This window comes from Phyllosticta citribraziliensis (assembly GCF_038025025.1).
Source record: "Phyllosticta citribraziliensis strain CPC 17464 chromosome Unknown J3D65scaffold_11, whole genome shotgun sequence".
Lineage (NCBI taxonomy): Eukaryota > Fungi > Ascomycota > Dothideomycetes > Botryosphaeriales > Phyllostictaceae > Phyllosticta > Phyllosticta citribraziliensis.
The window spans coordinates 651,234-671,301 of NW_027117348.1; the positions used below are offsets into that span (position 1 = coordinate 651,234).

Sequence of the window (20,068 nt, forward strand, 5' to 3'; positions counted from 1 at the left end):
CCTGGCTCTCTCCGACCTAACCTTAACCCACCTCAAACCTCGCCCAAACACCATCCGACATGGCCGCCCAGCAGAACGGACACGGCCAGAAAAAGCCCTCGGGCGACACCGACCTGGCCCAGGTATTTCTCCATGTATCGTCGACGATTCAGAAGACTCATGGCGCCTTGTCCAGGCATTCCAAGACCTTGCCCGAGGCGAGCAAACGGCCGCGGCACTGGAAACCCATCTCGACAAGATTGAGAAACAAATTGAAGCGCTCCTGGCCGCCGCAGACGAAGCTCGAGAATCTCCAAAGCAGCAAGGAGACGCCAGTGGATCGTCACAGGGCGGTCAAGGCTCGAGTAACCCCGAAGCAAACCAGGGTCCCAACAGCTTCGACTAGCAGTGGACGTTGGACGCAAAGATACCCTTTTCCCTTCTACCTGTCATCGCAATTTCTACTTTCCCTGTTGAGACGGAAATCCTGTCTAGAGAGTCGCACCATCTTCAGACTGCCCAGCTCGAATGCCTGGTGTTTAAGCTCTCTACAAGTTCAAGACGATCGTCATTCACGACCGCATTCGCTAAGCAATTTCGAAATGAAAGCCTTCTTCAATACTCTCCGCTGTCTACTGATTGAACACCTTTTCCATCCTGAAAACGCCGTCAGCATCCTTTTCCACCACGCCCACCTCGGTGATGACGCCGTCAATCAACTCCGCCGGCGTAACGTCGAAAGCCGGATTCCACACATCAATGCCCTCGGCCGCCGTGCTCACCGTCTCGACCTGCTCCAAGTCGAGCTTGCCAGCATCAAACCTCGGGCCCTTGGCCAGCGTCACCTCCTGCGGCGCGCGCTGCTCAATGACAATGTCGTCGCCCGACTTGGTCTGCAGATCGACGGTGGTGCGCGGCGCGGCAACCAGGAACTTGACGCCATGATGGCGCGCGTTGATGGCGAGCGCGTACGTGCCAATCTTGTTTGCCGTGTCGCCATTAGCGGCAACGCGGTCTGCGCCGACGACGATGGCGGCAATGTTTTGCTCGGGGCCCTTGAGCTTGAGCAGTGCCGCCGCCATGGAGTCGGTGATCAAGGTCGACGGGATGGAGTCATGGACGAGCTCGTAGGCCGTCAAGCGTGAGCCTTGGTTGTAGGGCCGCGTCTCGGTGCAAAAGGCGTGTTGGAGGTCGCCAGCGGCGTGGAGCGAGCGGATCACGCCCAGCGCGGTGCCATAGCCGGCCGTGGCCAGGGAGCTGTCAAGCCGTCCGTCAGCTGCTCTCTGGTCCCCTCAAGTCGCAGCCAGTACATACCCAGTGTTGCAGTGCGTGACGACGCTGACCTTGCCTTTGCTGCCCGCTTGCGTCTTTTCCTTGATCCACCGCGCGCCGTGTGCCCCAATGGCCTCATTATCGCTGACATCGTCGACCAGCATTTTCTCAGCAGCCTTGACGTATGCCTCTTTGACGCTCTCGCCCGTTGCGCCGTCGCGCGCCGCCTCGGTTTCGACCACGCTCTTCAGCTTCCTCGCCGCGTCGGCCAAGTTCACAGCGGTCGGGCGGCTCGTCACCAGGTACGCCAGCTTCTCGTCGACAAAGGCTGCAACTTCAATGGCGGCGGCAGAAAGTTCGCTGCGCGCCGCCAGACCGTCGAGCTCGACAGCCAATGACAGGGCCGCGACAATGGCGATGGCAGGCGCACCGCGCGTCCGCATGGCCTTGATCGCATGCCAGGCGTCGGTAGATGTGGCAATCGGGTCATATACGGTGGCGTGCGGCAGCTTGAGCTGGTCGAGGATGGACAGCGTGCCCCGCGTGTACTTGATGGCTTCGAGGACCATGATGGTGGAGGGCGGGAGCGGTCGGTTGCGACGGACGGCGGAGGCTGGTGCTCGGGTACCTTGCAGGGCAGCAAAGGGGCGCGGACAGGTCGCAGAGGAGACGAGAAACTTGTCGTCCTGAAATGTCGAGGTTGGAAGAGAGTCTACGATGGCGTGCGCCGCAGAGTCGAGTGGAACTTTTGAGCGGAGCTTGGGCCGCATCTTCTCCGCGCATCCCGTCGAGCACGGCAGCGCCACAACGACCTGAGGTGAAGAGCCCCGCGCCCACCACCACTGCGACGCCACCCCGCCACGTTTGCAGTGTTTGCAGCCCAGACATACAACCCAACCACCAACCACCACGACCCTTTTGATCTCGCCCGTGCCTGGCAGCGGTGGCGCCCATGTGGCAAATTGCCCGACCTTTCTATTCCAGACGCAACACAACGCCTGACAATCTCTGCACTTACTGCTGACCTTACCTCAGGCACCGCACGCAGTCCGCGAACATGACGAGCACGCGGACCGCGCCTCGACGCGTCAGTTCTGGTCCAGCGTGCCCAACGCGACTCATCCATCACATCTGGAAGGATGCGCCGCGCCTCTAGACCGGAAAACCACTTGCGCCGCGGCGCCGCCACCACCGACCAACTCGTCTCCCTCCATCATCATGTCGGCGACCAGCAGCTGCCTGACTTTGTGACCGGACGACTGTGACCAAGTCAGATGCCCGTCCATCCCGCCTTCGCCTCTGCCCGCCTCCATTTTGTTCAGCTCGCGCACACCTGGGTATCCACTTACGCCCGTACTCCATGTCTTTTTGCAGGCTGCCTGTGGTGGGTAGGTAAGTAGCTACCAAACTTGTGTTTCGTCTCACGTTTTCACGGCCTCCCCGCTCGCCGGCGGAGACGTGAGACTGGCGCAGAGTTTGAGCAGCCGAAGACAGTTGAGGACGCTGCTGTTTTGTGATTTGCCTTGAGTTTCGTTCGGTGTCCGCTCGTCGTCCCTCGGTCCATTTGCAGTGCACTGGCCGGAAGCAATGTGGTCTGATCAAGGGGTAGACTTCTTCTCCCAGATCAGTCGTCTGGCAGTGGTTGTTGCCTCGTTGACATGTATGCAAAGAAACAAGGAAGTGTTCGAGAGCCGTTTTGATGGGAGAAGTTGTTGGGCAAATCTTGAGTTAATTTGAGAGCTTCTATGTAGAGTAATGTGGTAAAGGAGTACAGCCATCCTCTCGCGTGCAGCAGAAGAGGGAGAGAAATAGCGCCGACGACCCCAAGCCCCTCTTTTTGACAACGACAAACTACCGCAATCCCATCCAACGACAGTCCGAACACACAGACTGACAACGAGTCCATCTCCTACATTCCATATTCACAGACAACCTCTTCCCCAAACCAAACAGCCAGTCTAGCGATGATACAAAACTGCTCCCAACTCTCTCCAGTCTTTCTTTCCGTCTTTATACATCACTCATTCGCACCCGCGTTAAACATTAGACATCTCAGATGTGTGAAGGGGATGAGGAAACAAGCGGGCCACAACAACCATCAAACAACGAGCTCATCTCTCACCAATAGATAGGACCCTTGCGAATCCCGTAAGCTGACACCAAAAGTCTTTGGACCAAACACTCGCGAGAGCAGAAACAAAACGCCGGTCATATGCATCGTTCGCGAGAAAAATAATTTAGATCAGAGGATTGCCGAGCGCGCAGGTCAATCTCTCATGGCAATGGCGCCGTTGACGCCCAGGTTGACGCGCTTGCGCAGCCCCGAGTCAATCTGGTCGACGACGACTCCCGACGTGAAGGTGCCCCACGCCGTGCACGTGTTCTTGATGGCGTCGGGGATCTGGAGCGCCTGGATCGCGGCCGGGTTCTCGAGCGCCAGCAGGTTGAAGCCTGCGCTGTTGTGCCAGGACTGCGGAGGTCCAACGTTAGCAAGTCACGTCCTCCTAAATGAGAGGGGACAGAATGGGAGGAAGCTTACAATGTGGCAATGGAACGGGTTGATCTGCGCGTGGTCCAGGTTGTACTGAATCACAATGTACGAGGGCACGCCGTCCGTTCCGCCCTGCACAATCTGCGTGTCACGCAGCTGGGGGTTCTGCGGGTTCACCACGGTCCCATCCCAGTGTCCCTTGCCCTCAGCGAGCACCCAGAAATCATGACCGTGTAAATGCATCGGATGCGGCATTGCGTTGTGGTTGTAGACGACGAGGCGGACGGAGGAGTTGGTGCCGTAGTTGTGGACGTTGGCGTCGGGGGGGAAGCTAAAGTCGCCCTCGTTTGCCTGCAGCAGCAGCGCCGTGTTGTAGTCGGCGCGGAAGGTGGCGCCGCCAAAGTAGAAGAGGTTGTGCGTGCCGTTGTTGAGGGCTTGGATGGGCACGTCGACGGTCATGTCCGGGGTCGGCGGCGCGCTGGGGTTGAGGGGGGTCGTCTGCGACAGGGGGTCGTTGCCACAATCCGTCTGCATGGAATCCGGCTGGGCAGTCGACGTGGGCACGCTCGAGGTGTCGGCGCTCTCGTAGTAGATGATGCCGAAGGCTGTCTGAGCATTGGGGTTGTTGTCGTTGCATCCGCCTGCCTTGCGACCCGGTCCAATGTTGGACCGCACCCAGAATGCACCGTCAGAGCCTTGGTTCGCGGTGACAATGACATCGGTGCGCTGGCCAACGCCAATCGTCACAGCAGTGGCGGTATACGGGTTGATGGGAATGTAGTCGTTGGCAATGACCGTCATGGTGTGCCCGTCAATCGAAAACGTCTGCGTTGCGTCCGAGCCAGAGTTGATCAAGCGGATACGGTACGAAGTACCAGACTGGAACTTGAACTTGGGGACGCCGGCATTGGGAGTGCAAGGCAGGTCAGTCTGAGAGCAGTCAAAGGTGCCCATTCCATTCATGATGTTGTTGTCCGAGACTGGAGGAGGAACGTGCTGAACGGCAGGAGCCATCGTCTGCTCCACCAAGTCGTAGTAAGACTGGTGGTACCAGTCGGAGAGCATGATTGGGCCGAGGTCGACATCGTACTGCGTGTTCTGCGTGGTGTTTGGCCCGTAGATGATCATAGGTCCCACGGCGCCCCCAGAATATTGAGCGGAATAGTGACTGTGATACCAGGACGTGCCGTACTGATCCGCTCGGAACAGGTAGGTCAGGCTTTGACCGGGAACAATCGGACATTGCGTCACACCGGGCACGCCGTCCATCCACGGCGTCTCCTTTTGCAAAATGCCGTGCCAATGAACGGATGTTCCTTCGTTCTTGGCACCCAGTTCGTTGTGGACGGTAACTGAAATCCAATCACCCCTGGGACGTGTCAGAAGGCGACTACCGTACGAGAGGCTAGTCAACTCACCAGTTGGCTTCTATCAGCGGACCCGGGTATTGTCCATTGAAGACGATGCCTTCTCTTTGCACTCCATCAGGGGCAATGTTTTGGTAAGAGACGGTCAGGTCGTAGTAGCGCGTCACGCCCGTGTCGGGCATATCGTTGTAGTCGACACCTCTGGCCATGAGCCTCGACCCAGCTTCGCCGTCGAGGTGGGATGGCAGGTGCGGCGCGTTAAACGTGCCAAGAAGACTGCCGCCTGGAGCCAAATCAGTTTCGAATTCCACGAGGTCCTGAACGTAAGTGACGTACCGTTTATGTCTGCAGAAGACAGACCCGCATCAGTCTTGCCGACTGCAGACCACAGCTCTGGACCACCAGCGGCATGGCTTGCAGCCAGACTGCGCACCACTGACCGGGCAAGAAACGACATTTTTCAAACGTCTGGCTAACACCTGTCAGTCTCTCAAAGGTCCACAGCTGGATCAGAGGATGAAAGGGTAGGTGAGGGAATATGAGGAGGTTTGAGATGGTGTCGAAACCATGGCACAGGCTACCATTATAAACGGCGACCTAAGAACAGGCGCACGGTGCAGGACCGGATATGTCCATCCGTTGCTCCCCAAGTTCTCGATGGTCGATACCCATCCTGGAACCGTTAGTAGCCTGAATGTGAGATCTTGACAGTGTTGGAAACCCAGGCCATGGAGCCCAGGGAGCACGCGTAGGGTCAGAGGTACGAGTGACCGTGACAGCGGCGCTCTCTGCAGGGCAACTGCCGATTCCTGGCTGACAAGCAGGATCTGGTGCAAGCTGATCCCGTCAGATGCGATATTGGGCATTGGGATTTCGCCGTGGGCAGGTAGTAGACCATGGATGCCGTGGCTTGAGATGGATTGTCTGCGGCGCTAGGCGGGGAGCCGGAGACCTGGTCGAGCCAAGCAACGGCGCGCTCCGTCCTCACAATTTCGTAGTGATAACCTGGGGGAGGCGTCTCGTGCTGGCGCCATGTCTCTTGATTTTGGTCGAGTTTGCACTAGCGACAACATGTCTCTAACGGCGTAGGGCAATTTCGGTGGTGCCTTCCAGCCGTTGCCGCTCAGCAGTGCTACAGTGTAGCTAGTCGCCAGCCAACCGTCGGCCGGGACGACCGAGGCGACAAGAGTTGGACCAGATCCCCCAATAGCATCGCTGCGCCGCAACCAAAGCCCGCTCAGCTCAGCACCCAATCCCGTAGATGGAAGAAGAGGGAGGCGAATCTGGGCACCATTCGGGCACGGGACTCGGCGCGCAGTCACGAGTCGAGTCACGGTGCTGGTTGCTGTGACGCGTTGAGCAAATGGTGGAGGCGGGATCTCGACAGCCGTTGTGGTGTTGAGGTGGTTGGACGGACCGGGATCGAGGCTGCGGTTGGTCCCGAGCATGTCCAGCATCAACGACGTCGACCCTCGCCGCCCAAGATGGCCTTGCAAGAGTCAAGAACCACCGAAGAAATTTGGCAATGTCTTGTCCGCTGCCCAAAGTCTTCGTCGACGTGTGCCTGAAAAGTCGCCGACGCTGCCAGACAAGCTTTTTGTCAAAGTTCTGACACTGCGTGGTGGTTGTTATTTTGAGATTGGGCCTTTGAGCGGCAACAACTTCAGTAGCGCTGATGTTGCTGGCAACTCGCGCCCAAGTCCCTGGGTATCCCTTTTTGCGCCTCGTGGCTGGGTGATCTCCATTGATTCTTCATGATCATCGCTATGCGCCTGAGGTCGTGATAGCTTCGGTAGAGCCGTTTGTTACCAGCCTCCAACCTCAAGGTGGCAGAGAAATTGCGCCTCGTCATTGCCGACCACTTTACCAAGATTTTGACGATGTGAAGATTTCTGCGCGACTTGGGCAGCAAGAAAACACCTCTCCGGCACCATCTCTTCAAGACGCGTCCAAGGTCTCATCCACGGCTATACCAGACTGGCAAAGGAACAGTTCGTCGGTGACGTTGCAAAATGCTGCAAGTGCCTCGGTGCTGGCTTGCAGTATGCAGCCTGTTGCGCCGCTCCTGTCACCAGCAACACGTCTCTTTAGCCGCATAACACCAAGATTTAGCACTGCATAATGTATGCAGCAACATTAAGTCGGTACCGCACCAGCTCAACCACCTTTGTCTTTGACGTCAGCAGTTCTGCACAAGTCTTGAGCCATTTCTTCTCATCTTGGGTTTGCGTGCTTCGAATCTAGTGGGGATTGCTGGAAGTCGCTGCAAAGGTCGTATAGTTCATTTTCCGACACTCTTTTTCGGCAGTGCCTTCTGGCAACCTCTGTCGATCGAGTACATGAAAGCGTCATGACAGCGGTGGCTAGACGCTAGCTACAAAGGGTCGGATTGCGCAATACCCATGGCCGCGACGTCTGGACGTTCCACGGAAACTCGGCAGTGCGACAGCCGTCTTATTTGAGGTGCCATCTCCACGCGGCGTCCTGTTTTTCCGGTTCTATTTTGACGGGTAGTAGATTCTAGGTCGAAACGTATGGTGGCCCGGTCCAAGGGTTCCTGTGGACGTGTGGCGACAAGGCAATTGAGTAGTTCAGCGCGGCGCGTCGGGGAATTTCCGAATGCGTCATTGGCTGCTCAGCATTTGACGTGGCACATCAGCCAATGGGGATATCGGTTGTCATCTTGTACCTGCATACACCGTCCGCATGTTGGCAGAATAATCTCCTAGCGCGCGTTGAAAGATGCAACGAACTCGTAATCCGGATTTGATGATGGGTTCGCGCGGTGTGGTTATTTCAGGCTTCGGGTCAGCGCCACGACGCTTGTCCTTGTTGCAAACGTCAGAAAATCGCAGACCTCGGAGGAGTCCAAATAAGTACGCTCCTACCACCGCATATTTCGCTCAGTAGAGTTCGGCCTCTGTTTGTACGGCATGTTGAGCAGCACAAATTCATCTTGCAAACTCTCATGGTGCCGGCTTTCGTCCGGCCAATGAATTCGTTTCGTGTCAACGCCAAGCCAAAGCCGGATTTGTGAAGTTGTGAATATACTTTCTGGTCCAGTATCAAACAGCTCGGTGCTTACAGTCCAATCAAGAGGTCGGCCGAGCGGTGAGAGGTGTTATTTTCAAGCCGGCAAAGGCGGCAAAGGGGCCGAAAATGGTAAATTTCGATGGTCTCTGAATTTGACGACAAGTTGAAAATAGATTTGACACGAGTGGATGTGGATGGAAAGCGCTGACCTGGCAATAGAGACGACACAGCGCGACGGTTCAGCCACGAACCGTCCGGAAGATTGCCACCCGGTGTTGAACGAATTCTGACATTTTGAACATTTTCGCGACGCGAACTCGCCTTGGGGCTCCAGAGGCGCCTCCATTCGAAGATTGATTTTTGCCATCACACCAACGCCATTCCAATGCTGCCAAAAGCCGTCCCATACTCCGAGCGCCGACCTGTAATCACTTTTCTTGATCTCTTTACGCGCCCTTCTTCCTGGCCCTGGCCTCGTTGGCCCTCTGTTTCCGCTCGTTTCTCTTGACGCGCTCGATCCTCTCCTTCCTGCCGACTGACCTCGGGTTGTCGGCTTCACCCGTCGCAGCCTCTTTGTTCGCATCGACCTCAACCAGCCATTGGTCATCGAGGTCCTTGTTCTTGCCCTTGTAGCCCCACTTTGGCACCCACTCGCCAGAAGCTTCGTCGTAAACCATCTTGGTGTCCCTCTTCTTGTCCTTGATGCCCTTCTTCTTCGCAAACAGCTCCCACTTGGTCGGTGCCTTGGGCTGCGGCACGAATTTTTCGCGGGGAAGAGGCGTGGTCGCAGTCGGAAGTTGAAGGAGCACACCTTCGGGGGTGGAGGTTATGGGGCAGGTTGAGAGGAGCTGGTTGAGCAAGCCTTGGGCGCAGTCGCGTGCTGCCGCACGGAGGGTGTCTTCATCGTGAGACTCGGGGAGAGGATTGGCATCATTGCAAAGGAGGTTTCCAAGGTCGAAAGTGTATGGGATAGGCTTGTTGACGGTGACTGGCCTAGCAAAAGTTGTCAGTATTGGAGCTGCCGAAAAGTGCGCCCAGGGTGCTTACATGCGCTGCTTTGCGGTGCCAGCTTCATTCGAGTCCACATCCATCATATCAGTGTCTCCGTGATTTGCGACGTCGACTGTTTTGTTGGTGCTCATTTTGCGCGAGCGTGTGGTGCAGAATGCGGAGGTTTGCGACGAGCAAGTCCTCCGCCCCAAAAAATTCGTCGGCGTTGGAAAATTCCGGCCTCCGCGGATTGATGCGCGCATCACCGAGCAACACCTACAGCTCCATTCGCGCATCCCATCACACCAGAGCTATGCCTCCACGAGCTGGCCTGGGGCAATTGCCTCTCAGGCCGTCCAATCTCTTCAAACCGACTGCATCTCGCCAACCCGCCGCCAGCGTCGCTCCATTCACAACCTTCGCTCCCCTCCTCGCGCTACCAGGCGCAAAGAAGTCGGTTTCGAGGGCTGGCCCGCCCGAAAAGGGCAAACGTATGACGGTCGTAAAGAAGAAAGCTCCATCCTCTTCACAGACTGTTCGCCCACCAAATGTTGGAGAGCGCAAGGCTCTGCGCAAACGCATCGTACTCAGCAACGACAACGCGCTAGATGTGCCATGGGTGACGGACTTGGAAGCGTCCTCGCTCGAAAAGGATGCCATTGATGAACTGTATGGCAAGGTTCTTGGAATACCAATGGAGACGGTGGATCAGCTTCGTGCGGTAGAAGCATTCAAGACCAACCAAGGATGGAGTCTGTACCGGAGACCGGCTATGCTGATGAGAAAAGAGACTGTGGAGTTGGCCAAGCTGCTTTTGCAGGCGCAAGAAGAGAAGGATACATTCAGAAGAATCATTCACGGCGATAGGGCAAGCGGGAAGACGACATTATTGCTGCAGGCTATGGCCATGTCTTTTGCCAAGGGTGTTTTGGTGATAAATTTCCCGGATGGTGCGTTTACATCTGCTTATGCGGCTGCTGCAATATGCTAACACCTGCCGCTCCAGCCAAGGAGTTTGTCCTCAGCCACAGCCACTACGCGCCTCTCGAGGGCACCAATCCCACGCAATACGTCCAAAAGACTAGAATCTCAGAGGTTTTGAAGAAGATTGGTGAAGCCAATGCAGCAATCCTCAAGGAGCTGCGTGTAGCCCAAAAGTACCCCGTCGTCCGGGGAGAAGCAACACTATTAGACTTGGTCCAGATCGGTGCCAATGACGCCGACTTGGCCTGGCCGGCGATGAAGGCCTTTTGGACGGAGATCAATTTGCCTTCGAACAAGAACGACCCGGCCCTTTCTCGTCCACCCGTCTTGTTTTGCGTCGACAATGTGTCATACATTATGAACAAGTCCGAATACGATGACCGCAACGTCCAAAAGATTCACGCACACGACCTGGCGATTGTCAGGCAGCTTACTGACCTCCTTTCCGGCGCGAGCAAGTTCAGAAACGGCGGCTTGGTCTTGGCCGCCACGTCTGGAAGCGATTCGCCCAAGTCAGAAACCATGGACTTTGCCATCCAGCTCAACGGAGCCAAAAAGGCCGGTGTGCCCGAGGAAGAGTTGCCACAGTGGAGCCCCTTCAAGAAGATTGACGAGCACACGTTCAGGGCTTTGAGAGACGTGGAGCCGCTAGAGATGACTGGCTTGAGCAAGGAGGAGGCGCGCACCGTCATGGAGTACTACGCTGCCAGCGGCCTAGTGAGGAGAGCAGTGGATTATAAGCTGGTTGGCGAGAAGTGGACGCTGTCTGGCGGAGGTATCATTGGTGAGCTCGAGAGGGCTTGTGTGAGGCAGAGGATGTGAAGAGAAATCCGAAAGCAGCACGTCAGGCAATGTATTCTAACGTCCTTGGTGGACAGCTGGTCCAAAAATGTTTCAGACGCTCCAAATGAGACCCTGTCACTGCTCCAGGCCAGGTATCACAACATGCGCATTAACCTGCTGATGGAATGTAGGCATTTTAAACGGTGATTGTCAACTGACATTTCCCACAGCCTGATTCAGTGCCTGCCACTGATTCCCACCACATCACGTAAGCTCGTCTATCCGAGCTATCGAATCATGGGGGCCATTCAGGTTTCAAGAGACTTTTTGTCGAAACCTTCCATCTCAGCTCGTGGGAAGGCGAGCTTCAAACATGTCGGCGCCGGTCGGACGACAGATGGCAGTTCTGATTTGACGGTCCTCACCAAGGTTCGCTGTCCGACATACTTCCACCTTGGCGGAGCGTTGGCGCACGCGCCAAGCCAGGCGTCCGCCACTATACCACCTCAACTCGCTCCGGTCTCGAGATCTGTGGTGGCTATGCTGCATCGTCCGTAGAAGAGCTGAACGCTTCCGCCTTTTCAGTCGAAACGTGCCCGGTCTCTGCTTTTCATTCGCGAGAAAACATCTCTTCGCCCGATCCGCCACATAAGCTTGGCCTTCTGGGGCGCAATACATTTACTTACAAACTCTTTGAGTTGACTCCCAGGCCACTCCACCTTCCCCATCCAGTGTCCTTGCCGTTATTTACAATCGGTTAGGCTCTCTCAGCGAGGCTGAATGTGCGGAAACTCCCTCCAAACAGGCAAACGGCCGTACGACTTTGCTTAGCCGCGCAACATTGGCTTGGCCAGTCGAACCAACATGTTCCGCTGCGCCTTGGCGGGCGGGGTGCCCTCGCTGCATGCTTGGGAGGCTTGGCTCAGTCCGCCCTCTGATGAACCATCCGCCCACGTGCGAAAACTACTTGTTGCGTTTGGTCTCTCTCTTCTGACTTGGGGGCGGGAGTCATGGCGAGATCAAGCTCCAGAGTAACGCCGCTCCCTCGTTTGCGTCGCCTTCGGGGACGTCAATATGCGACAAGAGGATAAAGACCACGGCTGCTCCTTGTCCGCCGAGGGCTAGCACTGGACCATGCAGCTTGTTTGTGCGCGTCTGCAAAAATCCTTGTCATCTTTTTGAGTCTATTCTCTTGGGATTTTTCACAAAAGGCAGCAGCCCGTCTGTTTACTCCTCCAATTCACCAGCCGCCTTTTGCAAACCGCCGCGATGCCGGGAGTGATCGCTTCACTCAAGGAGAGTTGGTACCTCTTCTCTCCGTCCGAGAAAAAGAACATCGCCCTGTACATAATTGGTATTATGCTGTACAAGTTCGGTATGGAAAAATTCATGGATTCCAAAGAGAGGCAAAGAGGAAGGAAGGAAGAAAAAGAGAAGGATCTCTGGCATCACATTGACTAACAGCTTCTTTAGGACTTGAGGCTTTCAACGGTTCAATTACAGCACTGGCAACAAATCGCTACGACTGGGAAGCAGAACAAGCCGGAGTACGGGCAAAAACCTTTCAGAGAGTCGGACTGCTCCAGGGACTCAACCAGGCGTTCCAATGTGTTGGCGCCATCCTGATTGCGCCTCTGATCAAGCGCTGGCCCACCAGGCTAGTTCTGTCTGCCGCAATCGTCGTCTTTGGTGTCTTGACGGCACTACTCCTGGTCATCGACGCGTCGACTGGAGGAAAGATACGGCCGTCGAGCGTGACAGATGACGACGACTACAGCTACTACGGTATGTGACCCCGAACTTTCGGAAAATATTTCTCTAACTCCGGGCAGGGGATTACAACACCGACGGAATGATTCCCGTTTACACCATTGCCGGTATCGCATATGGCATGGTGGAACTCATCAGAAGAGTCATCCCTCGTGACATTGTTGGCGGCAATGTACAGAAGCTGCGGCGAATGGGTAAGTGCACACGCACATCCAAGATTGAGAGCCAAAACTGATTTTGTAGACGCTTTGGTCCACATTTTCTACGAAATTAGTGGAACATCAGGTGCCTTTTGCACCGCGCTGGGACTAATTCCCAATCTCGGCAACAACATGGCCTTCATTATTACACCGATTTGCTTTACCCTCGCCGCCGTATCCTGGTACTTCGTTTCCAACCTCAACTTCGTCTCGAGTCTCGAAGACATGGACAACGCCAACTACTTCACGAGCGTCTGGACCGGCACAATCCTATTCTTCAAGTCCGTATGGACTGGCGGCAAAATCATCTTCTCCTCGCGCAAGACCATCTGGCTGCTCCCAGGATACACAGTGGCCCTTTATGGCCATCGATACCTCGAGAACGGCATTGCTCCAGCCGTTGCTAAGCGTTACCTCAAGAACTCGGCGTGGTCGCAAATCATGGTCGGCGGTAGCAACTTTGGCGAGCTCTTCGGCGCCCTCTTCGTCTTCCTCTTCACCAACCTCATCACCACGCCCATCCCGTGGCTGCGGCTCGACGCTCTGTTCCTCCTCATCGTATGGTACCTACCGTACTGGTACCCACCGGCGAACCAGGTCAACCAGGCCTGGATTGTCGCAGCGACCTTCCTGCCCGTTTCGTTCGGCTGGGCGGCTGGAGATGTGTCCCTGGCAGCCTACATTCAAGCCACGCTCGCCCGGAAAGAGGACGAGAACAAAGATGTGTCCGCTCTCGGCGCCGTCATGGCCTTTTTGTACAGCTCGTACATCGTCATTTACGCCATTGCCAACCCACTCCTCGGAGACTACATCGACAGCGTTTACGCGAAGACCGGAGGCAGCAACGGCGGCAACATCCACGAAGCTATCCGCAACGTGGCCGGCGTGCAGTTTACCCTCATCTGCGTCATTGTGCTTAGCGCGTCGCTTATCCCTAGGGGTGCGATTGCGTTCAACCCGAAGATGCTGTACGGCGAGAGCTTGGAGCGCGAACTCGACGAGGAGTCGACGGGTTCGCTCAACAAGAAGAATGCCGAAGTCGTGGACGGCGAGAAGGACACCACGCAGATTGAGGAAGAGACGATCAGGGGCGATAGCCACTCGCCTCCGAGGGCGTAGGGTGGTTGCGCGCTTTTCATCTTGGTTCGGTTGGGTGGGGTTTGTCTAGACTGGTTGACTTGCGTCTGATGATAATGACCAGGGGGATATCTATTTGCTTTTTTGTTACCTCACGTTCTTTGTCTATAGATTGATTTCATCAAGTTCCTGCGGAACTTTGGTTGTAGTTGAAGTAATGGCGATGCCGCCCCCTGTATTGGCGCCTCTGTCTCCTTTTGTCTTCCTGTTGTTTCTCCTCCGTCCTCAACATCTGTATGCGCCTTTGAATGCTCCATGTACGTCTTACTTTCCGCCCACATACTTTTCTCCATCATTCAGCACCATTGTTGAGGAACAATATTGTCTCATTCTGCTGAACTTTGAGAACAGATAATGACAGTCCCCGTCTCTCACACTCCACGCACTTCTCGCAAAGAAAATGACAGCAAACCACCACGCACACACACAGTCGACTTGGGAGTAAGCCCGTACTCCACAGTACCTCCTTGAGGCGTTGAGTGAAGCAGCCACATCTTGAAGGTGCTGTGGACGCCGACTTGAGGGACTGGCGGCGTACCTTTATATCTCCTATGCGCGCACAGCCCTTTCCTACACGTGCTAGCGAAGCAGATGTCAGGAGTCTCGTGGACAGGTGTGATGGCGCCGTGTCTTTCACATGATGGTCGAGAAGCTTCTGCCACATGTGCAGGCAAACCGCGCGCCCTGAGAGCCTTTGCACGCAAGCGCACGTGTTGGACAGTGCAACAAGGGCAAGTTTGCATGTGTTGAGATTACTGCAGTCCAAAAGTGAAAGAATGGCACAGGAGGCAATCCTCTTGAGCGGATATTTGTGCATTGTGAATTTGAGGATCAATCACCTTTTTTGACCCGCAAGAAAACCCCGTTGGCGGGCCCAGCTCTACCATCAGACTACACTGTCCTTCCTTAATCTCAGTCACTTCACGTTCACCCTTCTCAGAGCACCATGGCAACCATCCTGGAGGAGAAGAAAGCTCACTACCGCAAACAAATCCGCGAGGCTACGGACGCCTTGGCCAGACTGGAGCGTCTTGAGAAGGTCTCTTCGCCTGCACTGTTCTGATTGAGGCTCTGCTAACACATAAGCCCAGAACTTTATCGCAATGGTGGATTCCTTCGAGACGCACGAAGACCTCGAGTGGGCTCTGGCCTCATTGATCAACAGTAGGGCTGTCCTAAAGCGAGAGAGACTTTATTTGACCAGTCTAGGCGCTGTTGAACACGGCATGCCCCTGGGCGAAGGATTCGATTGGTGACAGCTCATGGAAAAGTACAAGAAGAGCGCGCTCAGATGCCCTTGCGGAAAACACAGCGGCAAGGCAGCTGTATCATCACGCGGCTCTGGACAGACATCTGGATCCGGTTCAAAAACAACGGGTTAGTCTTTGGCGCCTCAAGTCTCCGAGTGGGAAGGAAGGGAGACCCTCGGGAATTCAGTGAGTCTATCCGAACAGATGGTCCTGGAAGCGGCACTAACGAGAAGTGCGAGCATGATGCGTGGAAGCCCACAAAACGAGCCTGTCCTCTGTCCGTCGTCTTCGATCACGCGTAATGGAGCCATGTGGGTGTGGTCATCGGACACCCAAACAGAGTGAGCCAACAAAAGCGGGGAAGTTCATGAACGACGGGCAGGAAGAGATTGGGCTTGGAAGCAAATTGGGGGATCTGATGGGGAAGAGATCGGTGAATGCATGAGAAGCCCTTTTGCAAATGCGGGCGCAAAGAGATTGAGAAATTCTTCGAGCCTGAGGGTGTATGGCAATAGTCACGGCACGCAAACCTGCACCTCCAAGTTGGAGCTTATGATTGCTCCTGGTTGCCATCTCTCAGATACTTGAATCTTGCGAGTAATTCAGCTTGGATGCTCCCTGTGAATCACCTGTCAAAGTGAATGAATACTCCCAACTGCACTCTTTTCGCCGCGTGTGTCGCGAATTCTGTCACCAAGTCTGTCGCTGCGGCGACACTGCCAAAACATGCATTCACCTCCAAAACCCACACTCGACCCAACTGACGACAAGAATCCCCCGACCCTGATCCGTTTCGCTCATAGCACCACAAAGCATTTTCTGGCGTCTCTCTCACCAGAGGACGCCACTCGTTTCCTGCCGCTTCTTTACACACCCAACAAACTCCACTGGCGTTCGCCCGCATCACTTCAACATGGCTGATGCAGCGAGCATGGAACGCTTTATCCAAGCCATTCTCAGCAATGATGCGGAGCCTGACACCGGCAGTGAAAGCTCTTACTCGGAGGTAAGCTGATCCTCTTACTCTTCTACCGTTCGCAGTCCTTCGGCTAACCGCTTTGCTGTCCATCGTGTCTGATGACGACCATGGGACCTCAAGCACCGCAGCCGACGACACGACGTTTCCCGAATCCCATGTCTCCTTCCGCGACAACGGCGCCAGCATCTCGGAGCTGGGCAACGCGGCCTTTGAGAAACTAGCCGCGAGGCAGGCTGCTGAGCAGAAGGAAGACGCCGACGTCGAATGGGCGAGGAATTGGCTGGTATTTGTCTGCAAGGTCTTTGGAGACCCGGGTCTCCGCTCGCTCAAGCGGACGACGGACCTGCTGCGCTCCGGCAGAAGCAAAAGCCCGCCGCAGCAGCAGCACGTGCCGGCCGCAATTCAGGAATTCCTCGACAACATCTGCGCTCTCCATCATCACATCGTTACATTGGATAATGAAGCGTATGTGAAGTGCAAGGCTGATGCAGATGTCGCGCGATCCTGGCAGCCCTTCAAGACGCGCCTGGACGCGAACGACGCAGAGCTATTGGGGTTCATCGAGAACAGCCAGGACATCCAGAGGCTTAAGCAGCGTAAGCCGGACGGCACCAACGAGGACCTGTGCAAGGGATGGCTGGCGCTCAAGGCTTACACCACCGCGTACGAAGAGGGATCGCTGGACGGAGACAAGTTGGACGAGGCCTGGCAAAACATCAGCCACACGATTGCCGTCGGCGAGCACCTCCTGCTCTTCGAGCATCACTTCGGAAGCGCGGTCTTCTTGCTCTTCGTCAAGGGCTGGGAGTCTCTGTAAGTTTCGTCCCGGCATCGATGACTTTTGCATTCGTCCTGACAACGACGCCAGGTTCCAAGAGGGCCACCTAGAGATGACCAGAGAGATGATAGAGGACTTTCTTCTTGGCAGCTGCCCACGTCTTCCTACGCTCGTCAAAAACCTCGATCCGATCGCCCTCCACGTCGACAATGATGGAGGCGCTCTGCCGCGTTATGGATTTGAAGCGCCGGGAGCGTTGAAGGACGGCAACCGATCGTTGGAGGCTCTGCTGAGTATCACCGATGGTGGAGAGACTTGATGAAAGGAGAGGGGCGGCTCCTGCAAGCGCGAGACCGTGCGACTAGATGGTCGTTTTCTTGGGCGTATCCTTGGCTATGGGCCAAAAAGAAAGGAAGGAACAGGAAGGAGAGGAAACGGAAAGGATAGGGGCCGGACGATCACGCCTCGTAGCAATACCACCAACACCAAGGGGTTGAGTTGAAGAGCCAAAAGACTTGACACACAGATTGCAGATAAATCAAAAGATGGATAAAGAGAGACTCAACCGCGATTCTTGCGGGTAGATACCTGTTTTGGCGTCAGGCCAATGGTGAAATGACAGCGGCGATGGCAGCGAGCCGGCGACATCAACACCTCGACGGCAACGATGACGGCGGCGACAAGTAGCAACGTGGTCCCTGAGCTGCAGAACTTCTCAGTAGACGAGGGAAAGTAAAACAGAACAGGGCGATTGCTCGCAGCGCTGTTTGTGGTGAAGTGACGAGTGTGGTGGTGGTAAGTGACTGAGAGACCATTGTCACGCAGGGGACGCATCATCCCAGGCATCCAGGGGAGTCGAGAGACCAAACTGCGGTGGTCGACAGGAGACATGTTGGTCAATGTGCAATCGCGCGCACACCTGACATCCAAAGCACGTGAGGTGACAGCAGAGATTCAACCTAACTCACCGCCGCCGAAGCTCGTGACGAAGACACTGAGTTGGAAAATGATGGATTTATCATATCTTTTGATTTCGCCATTGTCCCGAATACGTAGGTTGTCATTTTGAGTAAAGGAAAGATTCAGAGCAGGTGGAGCCGCCGTGATGACAATGAAAGCCTCGCCGTCGCCTCAGAGAGCCAGAAAAGGAACAACAAGATGGCGTGATAGTTCTAGAAAGTAACAGAGAGGGGCGATATGGATGAGAGGCAGCGTCAAAATGAGATTTTTGAGTAAACATGAAATCGGACGTCTGTCTTTTGCGTCGATGAGTCTTCGGGGAGGATAGAGAGTGGGTATAGATGGGGTATTTTGGGGGGTTGGGGTATAGGAAATCGCAAAGCGTCGTGTCGTGTCGTATAATTTCGGGTGGAGGTGTTGGGAAAAACGTATGCTGGAGTTGGTTTCGACAAACAAAACCGCGACCGACCAGGATCTTTCCCTAAAAACGGAAAAATGACAGGAACTCAAAGACGGCACAGTGGGTGTCGTGAGAAACAAAACTCCTTTCATGTGGCTGTCAGGCGCAACTGTGGCAGCAGATGAATGCTCCCCAGATGCAGCTGTAGCCCTTCTTGACACCCACTGTGACGGCCTTGCATAGGACCTGCAAGTCATGCCACATTCCAGGCCACAACCACTTGTGTGACCATTTTAAACAACCTATGCAGGTCAAACAAAATACCTGGCCAGCTTAGCCAAGCTCATCAAGCTCTGGAAATTCAAGCCCTCGCTGCCGTATTCCCTACCATAGCCGGTGCTGCCATAGTAGCCGGTGCTGTAGCTCCGCGATCCGTAGTTGCTGAGACCGGGACCTCCGAGGACGCCGTTCAATGCCCGCGGCAAGCTGATGCCGTACTGCCGCAAGATTCCATGGAGCGCGCCGCTGCTCAGGAGCGGCCCGAGGACCATGAAGAAGAGCTTGACCGGGTGGCGCCGCGCATAGTCGTAGAGCTCGCGCAGCAGGCGCCGAAGCTGGTGAAGGAGGCGCTGAATGTAGCCATCGCGCGGGCGCCGCTTGTAGTATGAGGACGAGTGCGAATGGGAGGAATAGTGGCTGGCGGGCCCGCGCGAGTACGAGGGACGGTAGGTCGAGTGGGAAGAGTATGGAGAACGAGAATTGAACCAGCCCATGGTTGAATGAGGATGATGGCTGGGGCGCACAACGCGGTAGCGACGAATGGTGGCCGTGGTTGCGGTTGAAGCGGTTTTATGCCCAACGGCGCGGCAGGGTATCTGGCGACGGACAAGGTCGAAACAGGCCGACGAGGCGAGTTGGATGGACAGCGAAGAGGGTGAAGATTGAATATCAGCGAATGGCGCGGGAGATGTGAGCGAATCCGTCTATTTGCGGCGGTCGTGTTGTAAAAAGGGCCGACGTCAGGCACGAGGTGAGGCGGATCCCGGACGGCAAGTGGAGACTTTCACAACTGTCAATTGCGAATTCGACGAGGTGCAGCAGTCGTCGAAACCGGTGAGAGCAAAAGGGAAGAGTGGTGGAGGAATCGAGTTGAAGAAAGGTGTGGAGTCGACAGCGCTGGGGAGTCGGGACTAGAGATGCAAGGCGCCCGGGAGGTCAAGGGCACGAATGAGAGGGGCTGAGGATGCCGCGCCATGGCTCAACCCAAACGCCACCGAGTTGGCGATGTTGGAGCGGAGGATAGATGCGGAGCGTGGTTGAGATGGCGCAGAGACAGTTGCACAACGTCTGGCTGGGCTCGACTGTTGTCGAGAGAGGTCAAAGGTCATGGTTGCAGGATGCGGGTTTTTGACTGATCATCTGAGAAATCTGATCCTTGCAGCGTCGCGGATGCAGCTTCAGCCTCCGCTGCCGCAAACAGTGGGGCTACGTAGCTCTCAGAGGAACCGAAGCCTTTCTTCTTCGTGGTGTTGACTGCACAGACGGGGAGGTTCCCTGATGTGGAGACGGGGCGGACCGGCTGTGCGTGCTGTGAGCGGGCGGGGTGGTCGAGGCTTTGCTCGTGGTCCATGCAGCTTGCAGAGGTTCAGTAGATGGATGGAGGCGTACAGGATGCGAGGGAGCAGCTTGTGTTGG

At 55.6% G+C, this 20,068-nt stretch overlaps 9 protein-coding genes across 9 annotated transcripts; 4 read left to right on the forward strand and 5 right to left on the reverse strand.

Annotated features, from left to right (window-relative positions):
* Nucleotides 1–26: 26 nt before the first annotated feature.
* On the forward strand, nucleotides 27–590 carry J3D65DRAFT_635934 (uncharacterized protein). Its single transcript, XM_066801358.1, has 2 exons — nucleotides 27–122; nucleotides 176–590. Exons 1-2 carry the CDS (start codon nucleotides 60–62, stop codon nucleotides 383–385), a joined length of 273 nt encoding a protein of 90 aa, XP_066651820.1. The 5' UTR covers nucleotides 27–59; the 3' UTR covers nucleotides 386–590.
* J3D65DRAFT_635935 (Methylthioribose-1-phosphate isomerase) lies at nucleotides 433–2,029 on the reverse strand. The gene is made up of 2 exons (XM_066801359.1): nucleotides 1,294–2,029; nucleotides 433–1,236 (listed from the first exon to the last, which is right to left on the reverse strand). The coding sequence occupies exons 1-2, from the start codon at nucleotides 2,019–2,021 to the stop codon at nucleotides 612–614; spliced, it is 1,353 nt and encodes a 450-aa protein (XP_066651821.1). The 5' UTR covers nucleotides 2,022–2,029; the 3' UTR covers nucleotides 433–611.
* A 1,488-nt stretch (nucleotides 2,030–3,517) lies between these two features.
* Nucleotides 3,518–5,291, reverse strand: J3D65DRAFT_558759 (Cupredoxin; the record flags this gene model as incomplete). Its single annotated transcript, XM_066797381.1, has 3 exons — nucleotides 3,518–3,721; nucleotides 3,791–5,111; nucleotides 5,161–5,291. The coding sequence occupies 3 exons, from the start codon at nucleotides 5,289–5,291 to the stop codon at nucleotides 3,518–3,520; spliced, it is 1,656 nt and encodes a 551-aa protein (XP_066651822.1).
* A 3,297-nt stretch (nucleotides 5,292–8,588) lies between these two features.
* On the reverse strand, nucleotides 8,589–9,233 carry J3D65DRAFT_606113 (putative ribosome biogenesis protein; the record flags this gene model as incomplete). Its single annotated transcript, XM_066798422.1, has 2 exons — nucleotides 8,589–9,135; nucleotides 9,190–9,233. 2 exons carry the CDS (start codon nucleotides 9,231–9,233, stop codon nucleotides 8,589–8,591), a joined length of 591 nt encoding a protein of 196 aa, XP_066651823.1.
* A 172-nt stretch (nucleotides 9,234–9,405) lies between these two features.
* On the forward strand, nucleotides 9,406–11,076 carry J3D65DRAFT_594827 (mitochondrial 37S ribosomal protein mS29). The gene is made up of 2 exons (XM_066797823.1): nucleotides 9,406–10,082; nucleotides 10,139–11,076. Exons 1-2 carry the CDS (start codon nucleotides 9,446–9,448, stop codon nucleotides 10,936–10,938), a joined length of 1,437 nt encoding a protein of 478 aa, XP_066651824.1. The 5' UTR covers nucleotides 9,406–9,445; the 3' UTR covers nucleotides 10,939–11,076.
* Nucleotides 11,077–12,368: 1,292 nt separating this feature from the next.
* On the forward strand, nucleotides 12,369–13,988 carry J3D65DRAFT_558670 (uncharacterized protein; the record flags this gene model as incomplete). The annotated part of the gene is made up of 3 exons (XM_066797378.1): nucleotides 12,369–12,684; nucleotides 12,732–12,863; nucleotides 12,913–13,988. Coding segments are annotated over 3 exons (1,524 nt in total), but the record flags the coding sequence as incomplete, so codon positions are not given.
* Nucleotides 13,989–14,952: 964 nt separating this feature from the next.
* On the forward strand, nucleotides 14,953–15,262 carry J3D65DRAFT_670785 (uncharacterized protein; the record flags this gene model as incomplete). Its single annotated transcript, XM_066803330.1, has 3 exons — nucleotides 14,953–15,045; nucleotides 15,098–15,170; nucleotides 15,216–15,262. 3 exons carry the CDS (start codon nucleotides 14,953–14,955, stop codon nucleotides 15,260–15,262), a joined length of 213 nt encoding a protein of 70 aa, XP_066651826.1.
* Nucleotides 15,263–18,113: 2,851 nt separating this feature from the next.
* On the reverse strand, nucleotides 18,114–18,758 carry J3D65DRAFT_95137 (uncharacterized protein). The gene has a single exon (XM_066804270.1). It carries the CDS (start codon nucleotides 18,628–18,630, stop codon nucleotides 18,145–18,147), a length of 486 nt encoding a protein of 161 aa, XP_066651827.1. The 5' UTR covers nucleotides 18,631–18,758; the 3' UTR covers nucleotides 18,114–18,144.
* On the reverse strand, nucleotides 18,685–19,486 carry J3D65DRAFT_685497 (uncharacterized protein; the record flags this gene model as incomplete). The annotated part of the gene is made up of 1 exon (XM_066803813.1): nucleotides 18,685–19,486. Exon 1 carries the CDS (start codon nucleotides 19,144–19,146, stop codon nucleotides 18,685–18,687), a length of 462 nt encoding a protein of 153 aa, XP_066651828.1. The 5' UTR covers nucleotides 19,147–19,486.
* Between the last annotated feature and the right edge of the window lie 582 nt (nucleotides 19,487–20,068).